The sequence below is a fragment of the Cebidichthys violaceus genome, unplaced genomic scaffold, assembly GCF_023349555.1.
Source record: "Cebidichthys violaceus isolate CVI_PGR_0920_01 unplaced genomic scaffold, fCebVio1.0.p SCAF_3, whole genome shotgun sequence".
NCBI classification, from domain to species: domain Eukaryota; kingdom Metazoa; phylum Chordata; class Actinopteri; order Perciformes; family Stichaeidae; genus Cebidichthys; species Cebidichthys violaceus.
Genome location: NW_027176483.1, coordinates 3,815,774 through 3,833,173, shown reverse-complemented (window position 1 = coordinate 3,833,173; position 17,400 = coordinate 3,815,774). Strand labels below are relative to the sequence as shown.

The 17,400-nt window shown below is 41.5% G+C and overlaps 1 protein-coding gene across 1 annotated transcript in view; it reads left to right on the top strand.

The window, feature by feature from the left end:
- cspg4 (chondroitin sulfate proteoglycan 4) overlaps positions 1–8,911 on the top strand; it is a 66,740-nt gene extending 57,829 nt beyond the window's left edge. Inside the window, exons 9-11 of the mRNA XM_068723696.1 lie at positions 386–546; positions 2,666–2,849; positions 3,824–8,911. Of these exons, the coding sequence (XP_068579797.1) occupies positions 386–546; positions 2,666–2,849; positions 3,824–5,691 (2,213 nt within the window). The 3' untranslated portion in view covers positions 5,692–8,911. The remainder of the gene's footprint in view (positions 1–385; positions 547–2,665; positions 2,850–3,823) is intronic.
- The last annotated feature ends 8,489 nt before the right edge of the window (positions 8,912–17,400 follow it).

Below are 17,400 nucleotides of genomic sequence, written 5' to 3'. Positions count from 1 at the left end.
GAAACATTTGACAAGTGAAACTATACTTCATGAGTGTCAGCACAGACAATAACCTCACCTCTATTCTCAACAAACTTTTCTTTCACGCTAATGATAAAGGAGATGAGTTGTCACATTCTTTTGAAAGCACAAATATCAATTTTGAAATGAAACTCTCCCCATCAGGAAGCTCTTCTGCACAGTAATGTGCAATTACTGTAACCGCTAAAGCTTTTGGCAATTCTAGACTCTGTTAAATTTTACAAGCTCAACAACACTTCCAAGAGGCCATTTTCCACAGCACTCAGAGGACTGTATGTGTGTGTGTGTGTGTGTGTGTGTGTGTGTGTGTGTGTGTGTGTGTGTGTGTGTGTGTGTGTGTGTGTGTGCGCGTGTGTTTTCACAGGAACAAGGCAGTCTATCACGAGTGCCAATCTGGGGGCTGTGACCAATGAGGATGGCAATGAGATAAGCTACTCTCTTATCCGCCCACCTCGTTTGGGAAGACTGATCATGGCCAATGACAGGAACCAGTATGAGGAAATTACCCGCTTCTCACAAACACAGGTAATTACTTTTGTGCGAGTGCGACAAAAGTGTGTGTTTCTAGGATATATTTCCTTTAGGACACATTTAACTAATTTCCCCCTCCGCCCTTCATAAATTGAATGTTCTACATTCGCTTTTAATGATCATTATAAATTATTAGTTACGGCAAAATGTCTAACATTAAAACAGATTAAAGGAAGAAAAATGGTGGAAAAAGAAAAGAATAAAGAAATCCCAGGAAGAGCAAAGGAAAAAGCATATTTTGATGGATTTCTTTTTTTAAATGATCAGTTACATAAGGGAGCACTGTAAAGGCATTACTCATTTTCTTCTTCTTAAATAAGTCCTCTCCTCTTTCACATTTAGCATTCCTAGTAATGGCAGGTTTCTTTTACTGAGCAGACTGTTCAAGGCCCTCCAGTTGTCTTCTGCAGAGACCATCAAACAGACATATGAGAAGACATAATTCCACTTTTATGCATAAAAGTGCAGCTAATCCTCTTTTCAACACAGACTGGTGCTGAAGATCTCACCGCTCTCCTAGAGGTGAAAATTAAGTCATTTAATTCCTGAGGTTACAGCTCTTTACTTACTCTGGTTACTTTTATTAAAGGTTCCGCTCGGAATGATCCTCTTATTTCGTATATTTTTTTATCAGCGTCGACTTTTATTTAAGGTAAAGTCAAGTCAATAAACTTGATAATAAAGATCACTCAAACTACACTAAACAGTTTAGTGTTTGTTGACTCAGTGTTTCACATAAGCTGTGGTAGTTTTCCATAAGTAAAACGTTTTTTCTTAAATGAAGTTTGTACCGAACATCTTCAGACCGTCTATAACTACAGTCTGTACATACTGTGTATATGAGGCATCCACATGTTCCTCTTCTTCACCAGCAGGGGGCCTCATTGCATATGCCTTTGTGGCATTGTGATGTTTAGGGTCAGCATTAGCATGAGCATCCATGCTGGTAAAGGTTTTGAGTTCTTACCCTTGATGATTTTGAATGTATGTTAAGCCTGTGTGACTGCAGTCTTGCATTTTATTTTATTAATGTTAAATAAATAAATCGCTCTAATCTAAACTACTAAAGGCAGTGGACAGGGTTGGAGACGATTTTAATTGCAGGCAATTTTTTTTTTTTTTTAAATGCATTCGTACAGCACATTTGGCAAAGTAACCTTAAGTATAAAGTAAGTATAAATAGTCACTTTACAAGCAAGAAAAAGAAAAGAATATTCCAGGCACTCAGAGTCCTGGAATATATTTAAAGGCCTTAGGTTTTTAATGGTTTACGCCATTTTTTTTTCAAAATCCTTCATCATAGTTTTGCCCCCTTATTTCAAAAGAGTTTTGTTTATTTAGTGGATTTTTTTTACTTTTTTTTTTACTTATTGTCTGTAAAGCAAAGAGGCACTTCTATTTCAGTTTACTCAGATTACATAACCAAATATCCAGTAGTAGTAGTAGTAGTACTACGCATTGCTTCATACAGGCCAAGTGTTTGTCTGCCATGGCAGCAGTGTGTTCTCACTCTCGCTTCTGTCGGATTTCCATTGCTGACATCTGACTGTGCTCGGATGAGCATGAGAATAAATTGTTTCCCTGCAAACTGCTCTGTTTCGATTGTGACAGAAAATCGAACAGTAAGTCGAGCTGAAACATGATTTGATGATTTGAGTTATTCAGCGCTGCGTTTGTGTGTACAAGCATGAACGCTTGGTTGCTTGTGGTTGTGTGTCTGTCTGTGTGTGTGTGTGTGTGTGTGTGTGTGTGTGTGTGTGTGTGTGTGTGTGGGTGTGTGTGTGGGTGTGTGTGTGTGAGAAGAGTTGAGTTTAGGACACGGAGTGACCTCAGAGAGCAAACACAGGCCGTCACATTCTGGTTCTCAAACCCAGATCCCAGTATACAGCTCAGCCAAACCACTGCTGCCGTCATTTGAGATCCCATTTGACTGTGGTTCTTACAAACTTCAGAGGAAAAAAGCGAACTAAAATGTCTTTGTCATCCAAATCACTCAAGTCAAAACAAATAAAAAGTAATTTTGCAGTGACTGCAAACGGGCAACTTACACATTGCAATATTGAGAGTTTTGAACGGCTCATCATCTTCTGATTTTGCTTCCCCTGACACACAGCTGGAGTCAGGCGTGGTCTACTATGAGCACCAAATACCTGAGGAGCCTTTTTGGGTGGTGAGGGACTCCGTAGACCTAACTCTGTCATCCCAACCAGCCCCTGATGTCCGTCACATCCTGCCCATCACCATCTCTTACTATGCTGCTCACAGAAACATCTCCTCACAGCTGTGGAAGAACAAAGGTACAAGCTAATGTCAAAATCTAGGCAGTTACATGACTTCTAAAACAGCATGGCTTTAACATAATTGTTGTTATTGTATAAAGATTTCCACAGATGTTGAGATGCAGAGATGAGTGGTTAAGCCTGTAAAGCCCCATTAGAGGGCTCCACCTGAAATAATAACAGTAGAGTTATTATGGTGAGATAATGTTTTCACCAGCTGCAGCCGTGTTTTAGACATGTCAGATCTGTGTTTAATTATGTATCTATTCATACAGCGTTGATAGGCTGAGCACACATTATATTTTATACTTTGTTATCCTGCTACAGTACAGTTTAGGTGAAGTATCACTTTAAATTTCTATGGTTTTATTTATACTGACCCTAAAAAGTTGTTTTTGAGGATACGTACATTTGCACATTTGCTAGGCTGTGAGTGGTACCCTTGATAGAGTGGTGCAGGGATGTTGTTGTTACGGAGGAAAACCTGGACGTTAGCATTGCCCTGGTCCCCTCGACAGAAAGCCAATAGGATTCTTCCATTGGATTTTGGATTATTGCAGAAAATAACCTCTGTGCAAACAAAAGTTTATATGCTACACATTTAGTTCAGCAAGATAATCTTCACAAAAAGCACCACTTTCTAAAAAGCGTAAATGCAATCGTCAGAAGCACAAAGCTAACGCTAGGCTATGAATAAACTACAGCTTACAACTTGTATTTTGACTTCACACGTTTACCTTTTCTGGAAAAACCGTTTTCTCTTAGTGTGACCTGATCTAGCTTGTGGTCATGGCTGTGTCAATTGCCAGTCTGACTTATTACCTCTGCTTCCTTTTGCTGCATAAACAATTCGCCCCCTGCTCTGTCTGTTTCCTATGGTGCCAACAGCATGAATGTACTGTGCTGCATTATTAAATATCGACAGGAGACAGACAAAACTAAAGAGAAAGTATATTTGAAAACTGAATTATTTTTGTATTGTTTCTGCTCAGGTTTGGAAATTGTGCAAGGCCAGAAGGAATCCATTGATGATTCAATTCTTGATGCCTCCAACCTTCTGGCTATCCTACCTGAAGTTGAGCGAGACGATGTGGATGTGGTTTTTGAGATCAAGCGTTTCCCTGACCACGGTCGTATCACCCTGGGTGGTCAGGACCTGCCCCGTAATGCCCCATCCTTCATGCAAGAAGATGTTACCCAAGGAATGCTGGAGTATCTCCATGATGACTCAGGGGCTTCGTCTGACAGCTTCTCTTTCAGAGCCCGTCTAAAGTCTGAGGGTCAGAGTTTGGCCCCACCTGCCGAAGCCGTGGTCCTGGAGGAGATATTTAACATCTCAATCAAACGTCGCGGCTCTGACTCCCCTGAACTAGTCACCATAGACATACTCTTGGAGGTTCTTCAAGGCTCCATGACCCTTTTGTCTCAGAAGCATCTTAACACTCAAGACGAGGACAGTCCGCCAGATGAGGTGCACTTCAAAGTGACCAAAGCCCCTAGCAACGGCCGACTGGTTGACTCCCTCACAATGGACCCCATCTCTGGGTTCACACAGGAGATGGTCAATCGTGGGCAGGTGGGCTTCTTCAGCGATGGCAGCCTTGCCGATGGCTTTATGGAATTCATTGTGTCAGATGGAGAACACCAAACAGAGCCACACACGCTCCACATCGGCGTCCTTGCTCGCACCTTGTTTCTTGACAAGGCTCCTGAGATCAAGGTGAAGCAAGGTGATGATGAGACCCTGGTGACTGAGGAGATGTTGAGAGCCACTACCGGGGGCCCTGTTGAGGAGGACATCCTTTACAAGATCACAAGTGTACCTAAGTATGCAGCTGTCATGGTAGATCGGCAGCCAACATCTGCCTTCAGCCAGAAACAGATCAAAGAAGGCAGAGTCAGTGTCCGCTTCGTTAAGTCCACTTCACCTCGAGACAGTGTTGCATTTGTAGCCCGTAGCAAGGCGGCTAATGTCTCCTCTGTCCTCAACATCACAGTCCAGCCTCTGGCCAACATCGCTCAGGATCCCCTCTTACCCCAAGGTGCTCTTGTCCAATTGGACAGGAAGCTTCTGGATGCAACTCCACTGGCAAACAAGACCAGGACCTCCCCAACGTTCACTGTCATCCAAAAGCCCCACGGGGCTCGCTTTGTGAGGTCTGGAGGTCCTGGTGCAGGTCAGCCAGTGGACACATTCAGCCAGAAGGAGCTGGATGAGGGGCGAGTAGCTATGGAAATCCTGAATAGCGCTTCTGGATCACGAGGTGGTGTCAGTCAGGACGAGGCCCGCTTCCTCCTCAAAGCCCATGGGGTTCCTCCAGCAGAATGTGTGCTTTCCTTCCAGACCGGCCCCTACAATGCTTCTGGGGTCTACCCTGCCACTCTGTTGAGGATTCCTTCAGAAGCCTCACCGAAGGACAGTAATGACCTCCCTGGCGCTGGCTCCCCTCGTTCCACTTCCGCTAGCCCCCGCTGGAGGGGCAACAAGGACTGGCCCCACGGAGATGCCCCCACAACAACGTCTTCTGGCTCTAGCTCCAACGGGAAACCATATGTTTCCAGGCGCAGCAATTTCTGGTCTATTCTCATTCCAATCCTAGTAATCCTTCTCCTGTTGTTGCTGGCGGCCATCTTGGCCTACTACCTGATCCGTAAAAACAAGACAGGCAAGCACGACGTCCAGACCGCAGCATCCAAGCCTAAAAACGGAGAGGTGGCCAGCGCAGAAACCTTTCGCAAAACTGACCCAGCCAACAACATCCCCATGTCCAACATGGACTCCAAAGACGCAGACCCGGAGTTGTTGCAGCACTGTCGGACAACGAACCCGGCCTTGAAAAAGAATCAGTACTGGGTCTGAGACACTTCGAGATAAGACACAGAGCGAGGTGATCCTCAAGTGTTTGGAAGTCTCCTCAAATCATTCCTCTCAGTATTAAAGACCTCTTGCCACACCAGCTCAAATGAAAATTATGTTTTGACACCATTTATTATTAACTTATCTCAACATAGCTGTGGACAAATTCTCAGGCAATGAAACACTGAATACTTATTGGCAAAGAAAGAGGCACTTGCTTATCTAAGGTGGGTCAGGCCATGTCTATTTATTTTAGTTTTATCATTCCGCTTGTCAAAGGGCACAAATAAAGACATAAACATGCCATGTGTTTGCAAAAAGTATCGTGGGTGTGCTCTGTCATTGTATTCCATATGATATCATTGGCCAATATTATTCATTTCAATGGATAGGTGATATAAAGTCTTTGTGATGTTTTGAATTTAGTTTTTGATTCATCAGGAAAGTTGATAAGTCTTGTACATAGACGATGAGGTAAATATATGCTGTATTATCGAGAAAAACTGCCTCTTTGTATTTTCTCTTTTATTTTTCAATATTTTTAAGCTACCGTTGTATTGTGTTTCTCAGGGCTAAATTCAGTTTAAAGGAATGGTACAACATTTTGGAAAATACATGAATTCCCTTTTTTTTTTAAAAGAATGATTCCACTCCAATATTTGTCTGTTACACACAAAGTTACAGCGAGGAGACGTTAACTTAGCTGAATCTAAGGGGGAAACAGCTAGGCTGGTTCCATCCAAAGGTAAAGAACATCCACTTTCAAGAGCCTCTAAAGCCCGTTCTCACTCCCAACTCGTCAAATACAGTCGCCCTTTGCATCAAAGTATGACTCTTAACGCGGCCACAGATATGGCGGGAGGAAATGAGGAAGTTAGGTTACGTAGTATAAGAGCTACAAACTCTGCTTGGGAAAAAAAAATGGATGGGTCAAACAAACACCCAGGGGACTGATGTTTACTTTAACGGGTTACCACAAGGCAAAGTATTATGGCAGTAAAGTCGTTTTTTAATTGAATACTATAGAATACATTTTTTTCAAAATGTTGTCATTTATGAAAATACCCAAAATGAACTGTTAGCTGGCTACTTTATTACTAAAAATGAATTATTTAAAAAGCATTTTTATCGGAATGATTTTGTTCCAAGCTATATATATATATATTTGATCACTGTAATTGTGATCACTAATCTGCTTCCATCATACTTTTGTTGCCTAAACCTAACAAAGTTGTTTCCTATGAAAACGGAAGTTGATATTGAAAGGACGGTGTATGCATGTAATGACAGGAAGTTGACATGTTGAAAACCTAGAAGGGAACCAAGAGCCTCACAGCGCTAAGCGTAGGACCACTGATGAAGAGATGGGAGTGAGAACGTGTTGCTAAAGCTCTCTCAACAACACGTCATGTCTACTTTGTATAAAAACAAGAAGTTGTGGTTGTATGTGGGGTTATGAACCAGAGTGTTTCTTGTCTGGACGCAGTGACTTCCTGAACCTGGAGCTATAGCTGACACAAGCTAGCTGTCCGTCTGTCTCTCTGCTATCCTGACTGTCTCTTGGCTGTGGCTTCACATTTAACAGACCGATATGACGGCGGTATCTTTCCTCTCATCTAACTCACAGTGAGAGAGCAAATAACCCATTACTATTACTTTAACGTCATCGCCCGATAACATTTCAGTAGTTTTGCTTTTGCGTGGAAAGAGGAGAACTTAATACTAAAAACTGGTTAAAATGAAAAACTTGTTGCGACAACTTGCACAGGTTTGATTGAATTTAGCTCAGAGTTATGTCATCCTCCGTCATACGTTATTATTTCTGCATGCTTCCAGAGTGTTTGTAAATATTTCACTGGACTGGCACAGCACTGACCGCAAAACTACACAGTACACAGTTTGTAGACCACAGGCAGGAGGTTATTTTTGGTAGTGTTGGTCTTTAACACATCCTTATTGACTGACAGACAGAGGTGAGGTCATCTCAAACTGGGATGTTTCCAGTTTCCAAGTCTGCAATTAAGAATTCATAAAAGCTGGTTGGTGCTGGGATGAGGATAATGAATAAAATGTTTAGGTTACATTGATAAAAAAAAAAAAATTCAGATATTTACAAAGTGTCTTTTTAAATCTTCACAGCTATTTTAGATTGTAAGCATTCCATATGTAAGCGAAATATACAAACTGTCATATATTGGAATTGTGAGATTTTTTTTTTTTTTTTTTTTTTACTCCTTAGACTTGTTTTGTATGTTGAAACTAAGAAGCGTTTTCCTGTAAATCAGTCTCCTTTTGTTTCTCTCTGGACGTCTTCATCGTCACTCTGACCTGTGAGGGTCACCTGGTGGATGAATGTTGAATGAAGTACTGAAGGTGAAGTAGAGAGTGTTCTATGAGAAAATCACACCCACTAAAGAGAAGAAAGACTCGACTATTTTGTATTCTGTTTGACTATTTGCTGTACATTTCTTTTCTCAAACTGTGTACCCCGTGACACCTTATTCTTCGTTAGGCATATGCTGAATATACAATAGTTTCTTCGCAGTATTCATCGTCTATTGAACTTATATTTTTGTAGTGTTTTGAGAGCATGAAATGTGGGTCGCGATTTTAACAGACAGCACAGAGCTCAGGAAAATGATGTGTTTCAAGAGACTGTTGTATTTCCAGTGACATCTCTTACAGACAGCTGAAATAAAGGTACTGGCTTCTCCTTCGGGATATCACATCCACATCTTACCAGTTTTATGTGTAAATATTTGGGTTTTTTTGAGTAAGACTTTTGGGCTTGATTAACGTCTCGAAATATATATATCATGTTTTGTACATGTAACCACATTTAATTAGGTCGCTCAACTGCAAAGTATGCCTGTGTCTGTGTTTGTGTGTCTCTGTTTGTGAGTGTTTGTGCAGGTGCCCATCACTCTTCTCCCGTCTGCCTACCGAAGGCTGCTGCGTTCACGGCAGAGTTTCATCACCACCCCTCATTTTTCCTTATTTATTATTTCTGTCACTCCACCATACATCAAGTCGTACTCGAGTTTTGTGCTTTGTCAGAGATTAAACTGTAATCTGTAAACTGCAGGTGCCTTTAAAAAAAAATAATGATAACACAAAGCAATGTTTAGATTCTGGAACAAGAGAAATGTCTTTTGCTGCAAAATGCCTCTGAGCTTGAACTCGGCACTAACGGAAATAAAAACGTTCTTGCAACAAAACCTTCGTTACTTGTTTTCAGTCAGTGACTTTGTTGTTTCGACTGTTCAACGCTCTTCTAGTTCTTTCATCGTTTCCTAGTTTGCATGTTTGTCCAATTAAGAAAAGTTTCAAAGATCAAACATGTTTTATTGCTAAAAAAAAAAAAGTGCTGTGAAATGAATCCATGTTTTTGTGCCCTCATGCCTGGATTACTGTAATCCGTTATGCTCTGGATCTTGAGTCTGGCGTCAGGGAGCACATTGCTTGCAGTGATGGCTTGTCTTCATTGCATCACAGTGAAGTTCAGAACTAAATATGACATTTCAGCTATTACTTCACAATGCAAAATTCATAATTATTCTGCCCATATAGTGACTTAAAGTCTCCCATGTCGGGTTAATCAGTGTCACTGGATGTTTCCAGAGCTTCACTTTAATTTGCGGTTTTTGCCACTAAGCTTTGGAATAGTTTACCTCTCACGATCTTCCAAATCTATTGACAATAAATATGTAATATGCCCTTGCTTTTCTAAAGAGATGTTTTTGCTCTTTAGTTTCATGTAACTTCAGTTCAAATTCTGCTTTGCTGCTCTTGTGCCTGTGTGAATGGCTTCTATTGTGATGCAGGCTTTAAACGTTAGTTTTGAAAAGCGTAAGAAATCTTGAAACAATAGAAAAGGCTGCTTTTCGTGAAAAAATATCAATCATTTTTTCAAAGATCAGTTCTATAATTTGTGGTCATTTCTGCTCTATTATTTGCTGCCCATGCAGTGATTAATATAATAGCATGTTTAGATATTTACTTTACTTTACTTTCAGAAGTTTATTCAATGGAAAGCTTGGTGTTGTAAGCATTCTATTTTCAACACACAACTTTGTTTCCTTTCAGCACAACATAACACTATACACGCTGTTGAATGAATTCATAATGTATGTGTCTTAACTTAAACACACAATGTTATTTATAGTAAAAGCCTGAGGTGAATTTGAGAGGAAATTAGAGACAGGAGACAGAATGAAATACAATTTCCCAGAGAAAGACACAGGGTTGTCTAATTATTTATGAAGTGCTTTATCTTTCCCAGGGAAACATCTTTTTTTGTCAACCTTTTCTTGCCGTCTCTCTATAGATGCCATGAGTGCTTTTGACCACCAGGTGGCGTCAGGGTGCAAACATGCCCTTGTAGAACCCAGAACAGGTCTTGCAGCCATTCGTCAGCATTTAACAAGGATCTCTCCGTCCGTCATTCTTTCCAGTGAATGGCCTTTGCTTCCAGTGTTTTTCTCACTTTTTGTACATTTCCCTGCTCTCCCGTCTTCTCCCGGTGTCACTAGCCGCCCTGTGTTCCTCTCCCAGCCGCTCATCTTGCAGGTTTCATAAGCTGCATTGGCACAGCTGTTCCTCCACATGTGTCTGCTTATGTCACGGTCTCTGAGCAGTCAAGTCTCAAGTTTGAGATACTGTGTCCTGCACTGTAAACAAAACTATTTAATTGACAATATGATGCCCAATAAAAAAGAATGTGTCAAGCAAATCCTAATGAACAGCACAGATGTAGAGTAGATATCAGTTTAATTTAGGGCAATCTGTATCTAGAGGCAACACTATGAGTATGTCAAAGATGAAAGGCTACTTTGTTTTCTTAACTTCACCAGAAATAAAAGATGGGAGTCATGAACAGATGTGAATGTCTGATCTGAAGATCAAACATTAACCTAAGTATTGGAAATGGCGCTCTATCTTGTAAGAGCTTGTATTAAGAGGAGTAAAAAAAACAACTTGTGAGAGGACTTCATGTTCTGACATTGAAGGAGTGTTTGTGGTGTTGTTCATCTTTGAGGAAGGAATAATTTCCTTCTCCTGATACTGAGTGGACACCTCCCACTGTCCACTCCCACAGATGTGCTTGCATATCGGTGTTGGACATTTCTTTGTAACCGCATTGGATCTCCGATTTCTGCTCCAGAGTCTTCTTTTGGACTGAAAAGTGTTTCTCGATGCAGGACACCTCTTTAATGTGTTTGGCCTGGTTAGAAGGAATGGCCCGCTGATTGGCAGACGCTGTCCTCATAACTCCCTAAAGAGCCAAGAGGAATGAAAACACACAAGGCAGGGAGGAGGAATTATTGTTAAGAATCCAATAACATCAATGCTTGAACTCTTTAACTGTGATGTTTTGGCTTTCATTAAACTGCTTTCAAAGTGTGTCGTAGTTCAGTATGTCAGTGAAAGAATGTATTATTGTCTATTTGTGTTTGAGAATAACATATGTCTAGTAGAGGATGGAGAGCAAACAAAGGGTGTCAGAATTGCAAAAGATGGTATAATTTTTTGGCAAGCCATTTGGAATAAAATATCCAAAAAAAAAGAAAGATGTTTCATCACATCTGTGACACACTTCACCGTACAGGAAGTGTTCAAGATATCCCAAGTTACTTTTACAAGCAGAGCATCGGGCAATTAAGTCAGCATTGTCTCCAGCCTCTGTGAGTTTCAGAGCATCGGTTTGCTCGTTAACCTTCAATATAAGTCTGAGCCAGGTTGTGTTGACATTGGCTTTAGCTCTTACAGAGTCAGCCTCGTTGGGAGAGAAGTGCCTGTTTGCTTTGGACTTTGCTCTGACGCGTTATCTACAGACCCCATCAGCTCTCGACATGCAATAAGTGGCATTCAAAAGGGACAAACCCTCTAAATCTGGATGTGTTTAGATGCATGCTGTTCCCACCTTCCCCCTCACATCTCTCACGTCAAATTTAATCTCCACGGCATCAAATTCTTTCTCTCCAAGTGATGTGGTCATTTTGCCAACATTGTAAACTGTGTAGTCGCTGCGCTGCATTTCTCAGGGATCACTCATAAATCAAACAGAGGGGGCGACACTGTGACGTCTTATTACTTAGTATTTCCAGTTGATGAATTTCTGTGGGCGGCAGTTTGTCTATTTATTGAAACAAAAAAAAACACAGTTCCAGCTGTAAACACCACTCACTTCTATGTGTGCAAGAAGATGCCAGAGCTGCAAACGTTCAATCTTCAGTCACTGGTGACATCAACTTGCGACTGAGTGACCTGGTTGTATAGGCTGCAGCATTTAACCAGAATGTTAGAGTAAATTATTCCATTAAAACAGTTTAGAGACTATTCCTGTCTACTTGTCTACCTCTACTACAATTTTAAAGGTTTTTTTAAAACATAAAAATGTGTGTCTGTGATCAAATCACTCTCTCCTGAGATACACCATCATAGCCTAACTGTCATACAGATACAATAAAGTTGTATGTAGGCCTTGCATCCTATTGTTGACACTATGGGCAAAAGTACTTTTTATGTGTCTATAAAAAAGTACTTAATGTGTATCTCTTTCAGTCTGAGTTTGAGCAAATGGCAATAAGTCAGAGGATCAAAATGTTTGCATGCAACAGTAACCAGTAAAACAACAGACGTTGATGTTTTAATGGTTACTGTTACTTGGTTTGAGTTTATTGGGATAATAACAACAAACTGAATCCAAGTTTGGAAAACAAAATGCACCGATCCAGAAAAAAACAGGTTACTCCATTATTTTGAACTAAGTTAAAACTATATACTGTAAACGTGTCCTCTGACATTTATCTCGACCACATGTAACATTCAGTCTGTGCTCACATGCAGCTGTCAGAGAAGGTTGAAGTTGGGTCTCCGGGGCCATATGCTGGGGTCAGGAGAGCAGTGTAATGTGTTGGGATGGGGCCAGGGTGAGAGTCAAACCCAAACCCGTTCGCTGCAGTCGGGCCTGGAGAAAGAAAGGGCTTTCAGACAGAAGGACACACACAGACAGCTGGGCGAGGGAAACACGTGTGTTTCTGTGTGAACAGCCTGTTGCCCACTGTACAGTGTGTGTGTGTGTGTGTGTGTGTGTGTGTGTGTGTGTGTGTGTGTGTGTGTGTGTGTGTGTGTCCACTTTTCCTTATAAATGTTCATGTTTACAAGAAAGACAATGAATTGCATTCATGTTCTTTTGCATCACTGACATTAAGAATCCCTTCTTAGGAGTATCCTGATCATCAGCCTGGTATTAAATCACTCACGAATGCGGCTTGAACCAATATTTTCATGTGAATAATGGACCACATGGCTACTTGTATGTGAAAGGGGTCATTCGCAGTGACACCCGACTCTTCAGTTCACCTCGGCTCGTTAGCGTCTCTCAGCTCACTTTTTTTTTTTGGGCGGGGGGGGGGGTTCTTTGGCTGCAACTAAACGGTTTTGGTTCACTCTCACAGCTCTCATCAGCAAATTTTCCAGATGCAGAAGGTAGCTGTTTTTAGTATGACCAAAAAGGTGGTGAACTACCCGTGAAGCACTGAACTACAGGCAGACACATTTAGCGACTAGCTGGTGAACGTAGTGGAGCATGTATCAGCTAAATGGCCAAAATGTAGAGGCGGTGGAGACCAAAAACAGAGCTAAAAACAAAGTGAATATTGGACTTACATTCATCCGATGGATAGAAACACAACTCTAAATGAATGCTAATGTTGCTCTATGCCTGCTGTGTGTGCAAAAAAACATGTTAATATGTTCAACACATCAACTTTATATGGTGATACGATGTCAACGTTATGTTTGCTGAATGTTTCAGCCATGGCCTTATGAGCCGGTCAATAGAAATCATATGGATGAACAGCAGAGAAGTAATAACATATTGTTTTGATTCTTTTTGTTTATTTTATGCTATCAGGATTCATACGGCCACAGCTGCTTCTTTGTCAGAAACACTTCATTCTAATCGTTCTACAGCCAGCTGTCAAGTCTGCAGGGGGAGAGAATCTGATACTTTAAAACATGGGTTTTTAGATTGAGCATCATTGTAATGAAGGTATTGGAAGAGATGCCTTCAGTCAGTCACACAGGCCACCATCTTGCACCCTGGTGAATATTTCAGGAAGTAGGATTACCCAACGATCTAATCTGAAGATTGATTTATCTGCTTGAATTGTCGCTTTTTGTTTAATAAATGTCTTGCAGCAGTATCGATGGCGTGTCACACTTTTTGTCAACTAATCCTTCCAAAACATCCCACTGATCTTTCGTGTGTTAACTACAGACATATTGTCTTTTTGGGAAATCAACAAAGGAGGTAGAGGGAGGATGACATATCAAGCTAATGAGAAGCTCTAGGTTATGCTGTTTTATTCTGGATTTTGACAACCACAGACACTGTAGTTTGTATGACTCCCCTTGACCTCGTCTCCAAGCTGCATTCCACTCACAGTAGGCTCCTGACACCGTGTAATAAGGTTAGGATAGTTCTCATCCAGCGTTCGTAGCTCTGCTCAATTCACTGTAATTTGAAGATATCCCACAAAATCAATTTGTATGTAATCATAAACCAGACCCCACACAGGGTGGGTGGGAAGATTGGTAGGTAGGTCAGACAAAGACCGATCTTCCACCAACAGGAACACTGTTCGTTCCCAAACGACGATCTTCTCCTAAACCTAACTGAGTAATTTCGTTGCCCAAATCGAAGTTAAAGCTAGTTATTTCCCCGTGAAGGCGGGAGTTTATTTTGAAAAAGATCGTATGCATGCAATGAGCGGAAATGAACACGTGTTGCTGGACTTTCGTAGTGAAAAACACGAAGACTTAGCAGTTTTAAGATAAATTAGAAGTAAATTACAAACCGTTGTATGAGGATACGTTGAACTATTGCACACCCTTCCTGCCCTTTCCCATTAAAACCCTGCAGCAACTCGTGATTTCTACTGAATGAGAGTTAATTAGCACAATTCATTCCTCAGCTTGCCACAGACCCCCACATACTGAGCCACCTCCCCTGATGGCTGCCTAGACGCCAGCTTGCCTCTGAAGTCCTCGCACAGCTTATTTGGTTTTGTGGCCTGACCAGCGGAGCAGATGATTCCTCGGGTCCGGCGCTAAGCGAGACTTTCACCCTCTCCTCCGCTGTGAGAAATGCACTGTGGTCACCCTGCTTTGTTACTCCCACTGGCTGGAACACCATTGTCATGGAAATCTCTGTTGTGTTTTCCTTGTGTGTGTGTGTGTGTGTGTGTAATACCCTGCAGTGGGGTGGGACAGACTACAGAGAGAGCCAAGAAAAACACAGCACCGGTCTAATATCCTCCTTTCATCCCTCCGTTGCACCTCATCTTTCTAACCTCCTTCACCACCCACCCTCTATCCTCGCCATTTTCATACATTCTAGCGCTCTCCAAAAGTCACGAAGAGAGGCCAAGAGTCTGGACTGGGCAGGAAATCCCCAGGGTGGACCCCCATCACCCCTCCCTGGAAGCTGGTGGGAGTCATGCCCTCAGATCTGGGTTGTGTCGTTTCTCCGTCCAGCTTATATAGGGTGGAGCTCTCTTTCCGGGGTTTATTGTGTCAATACAAAACAAATTGCATTAGTTTGAATGCACACATGCATGAAAAATGCAAAACAGTGATGATGTTCTTCCAACTGCAGCAGTTGTTTTTCTTTTACAATTTGCCAAAGTTTCACTCTTTGTTATTTTTCAAAGGCGGGTTTGTGATTAATAAGGCACACAGTTGTGCAAGCTCTCCCTGTTGGTTTTGGACAAATGAAGGCACCAAACGGTAACATGACCAGAGGAAGTGTGGTCCAGAGACGGCCCTGAAGGTGTATGAGCTGGATGAGGTGGCGGTCAGATCGAGGCAGGCCGTGGTTCGGCGCACACAGAGACGAAGGTATGCAGGACCTAACTGGGAAGTTATTTTAAGAGAAAGTCCTTCTGGAAATTCACTTAGAGCTGTCTGCCTCCGCTGCTTTTCATCACCGACGTTGTTATACAGGCCACCACACTGCAATTTAAAGTCATACAGAGGATGGGGGGGGGGGGGGGGGGGGGGGGATCTGTTCCTCAAAACATGTTAAATTGAACTTAACAATGTGTGCTTTAAGTAACCAAACCAATGAACTGGATATATACGACTACTCCTTGTACTCTAAAGGAACACTCGACTAGTTTTACATGTCAAAGTCAGTGTACTCGTCATGGCAAGTATAACGTAGCCTGTGAAAACAGTTGTATAATAACTTCCTGTGGCTCTGGAGGAGCTTTGTGATATCTTAGGAAATCTTTGCTTGGGCTTGAAAACTATTTTCACAAACATTCTTACACAAGAGTTTGAAAGATAGTCTTCTGCATTCTTTACACGCAATGTCCTCTGGATTTTTGGCAACTCTGTGGCAGCTAAACCAGCTGTAAACATAACATTATCATATCCCCTAAAATAATTGTTATTGCAAGTTTGTTAGCAAACACAAAGTAAGGAAAGGAAGAAAAAGCTGAAAAAGCTGATATTGTAGACTAATGACAAAATCATCCTGGATCTTTTGATCACAACTTATATTTACACAGTTTATATCTCTACAAAATGTATTGTTAAAATACTTCATAATAACACAATAATAACATTAGCAGAATACATGATTCATCACCACGGGAACAGTGTTGTTCCTTAAGTGATTGTCTTCCATCTCGATCACCAGGTGATGTGGTCGATCACTTTTACACCGTGATCTGGAGGCTTTAACTTCTATCTTGAAACTGTTTTCGCTGCTGAATCAGTTAGATCCTGGATATATTCGCTTCAAAAGCATTTTGTTCACCATTCTGTCTGCTTCTCTCTTTTTCCAAAAAATGTGCAGATAGTGACAGTGTGGGCTCCATGGTAGCTCTGAGTAGAGACGGGGCTTAGCGAAGGGTGTTTTGAAACATTAATGAAGTGTTGCCAATGTTTAAGAAACAGTGTGTAGAATTTAGGGGTATTTATTGGCAGAAATGGAAAATTATATTCATAACTATGTTTTTATTAGTTTACGATCACCTGAAACTAAGAACCGTCGTGTTATCAAAAGCATATAAGGATCAATTAATATCTACATTCGGAGCGGGTTGCACCGTCATCTTTCTACAGTAGCCCAGAATGGACAAACCAAACACTGGCAAAAGGCTCTTCGCGTAACCTGAAGGCCACCGTAGTTCTCCGACATGCGTGGAAAGGGTAGTTTTCAGTTGGTTACAATCTGCAACCTCACCACTAGATGGCACTAAATCCTACACACTGCTCCTTTAAAAGCTTCTTCGTTAATGAGCGTTGTCTTGCACAAGTTGCCAAACTGGATCAAGGCAACTCACTCTATGGTATTACTTCCATGGTGACAAGACGTGTTTTTTTCGGACATGACGTAATCGCAGCATCTGCTTTGCCTCATTAGCGCCTCTAAGGAAACGGTATTCAATATTCACGAGAAGATGTATAAACACTTTTCCTACTGTAATAGCTCTCTGGTCACATACAAACTCTGGTAATGTGACTTGTTTACACATTTCGTGAATGTTTTCTCGGCTGGTGTGGAAGATTTACTGGGATCTGTCTAATTGCTGGTAATATCTGTTCACAGTTTAGTCTCCAACCATCCAGGAATGCTTGAAAACAAAAAAAGTCACAGAGCTGCAGACTAGAGGGGAAAAATGTTGGCATGCCTCC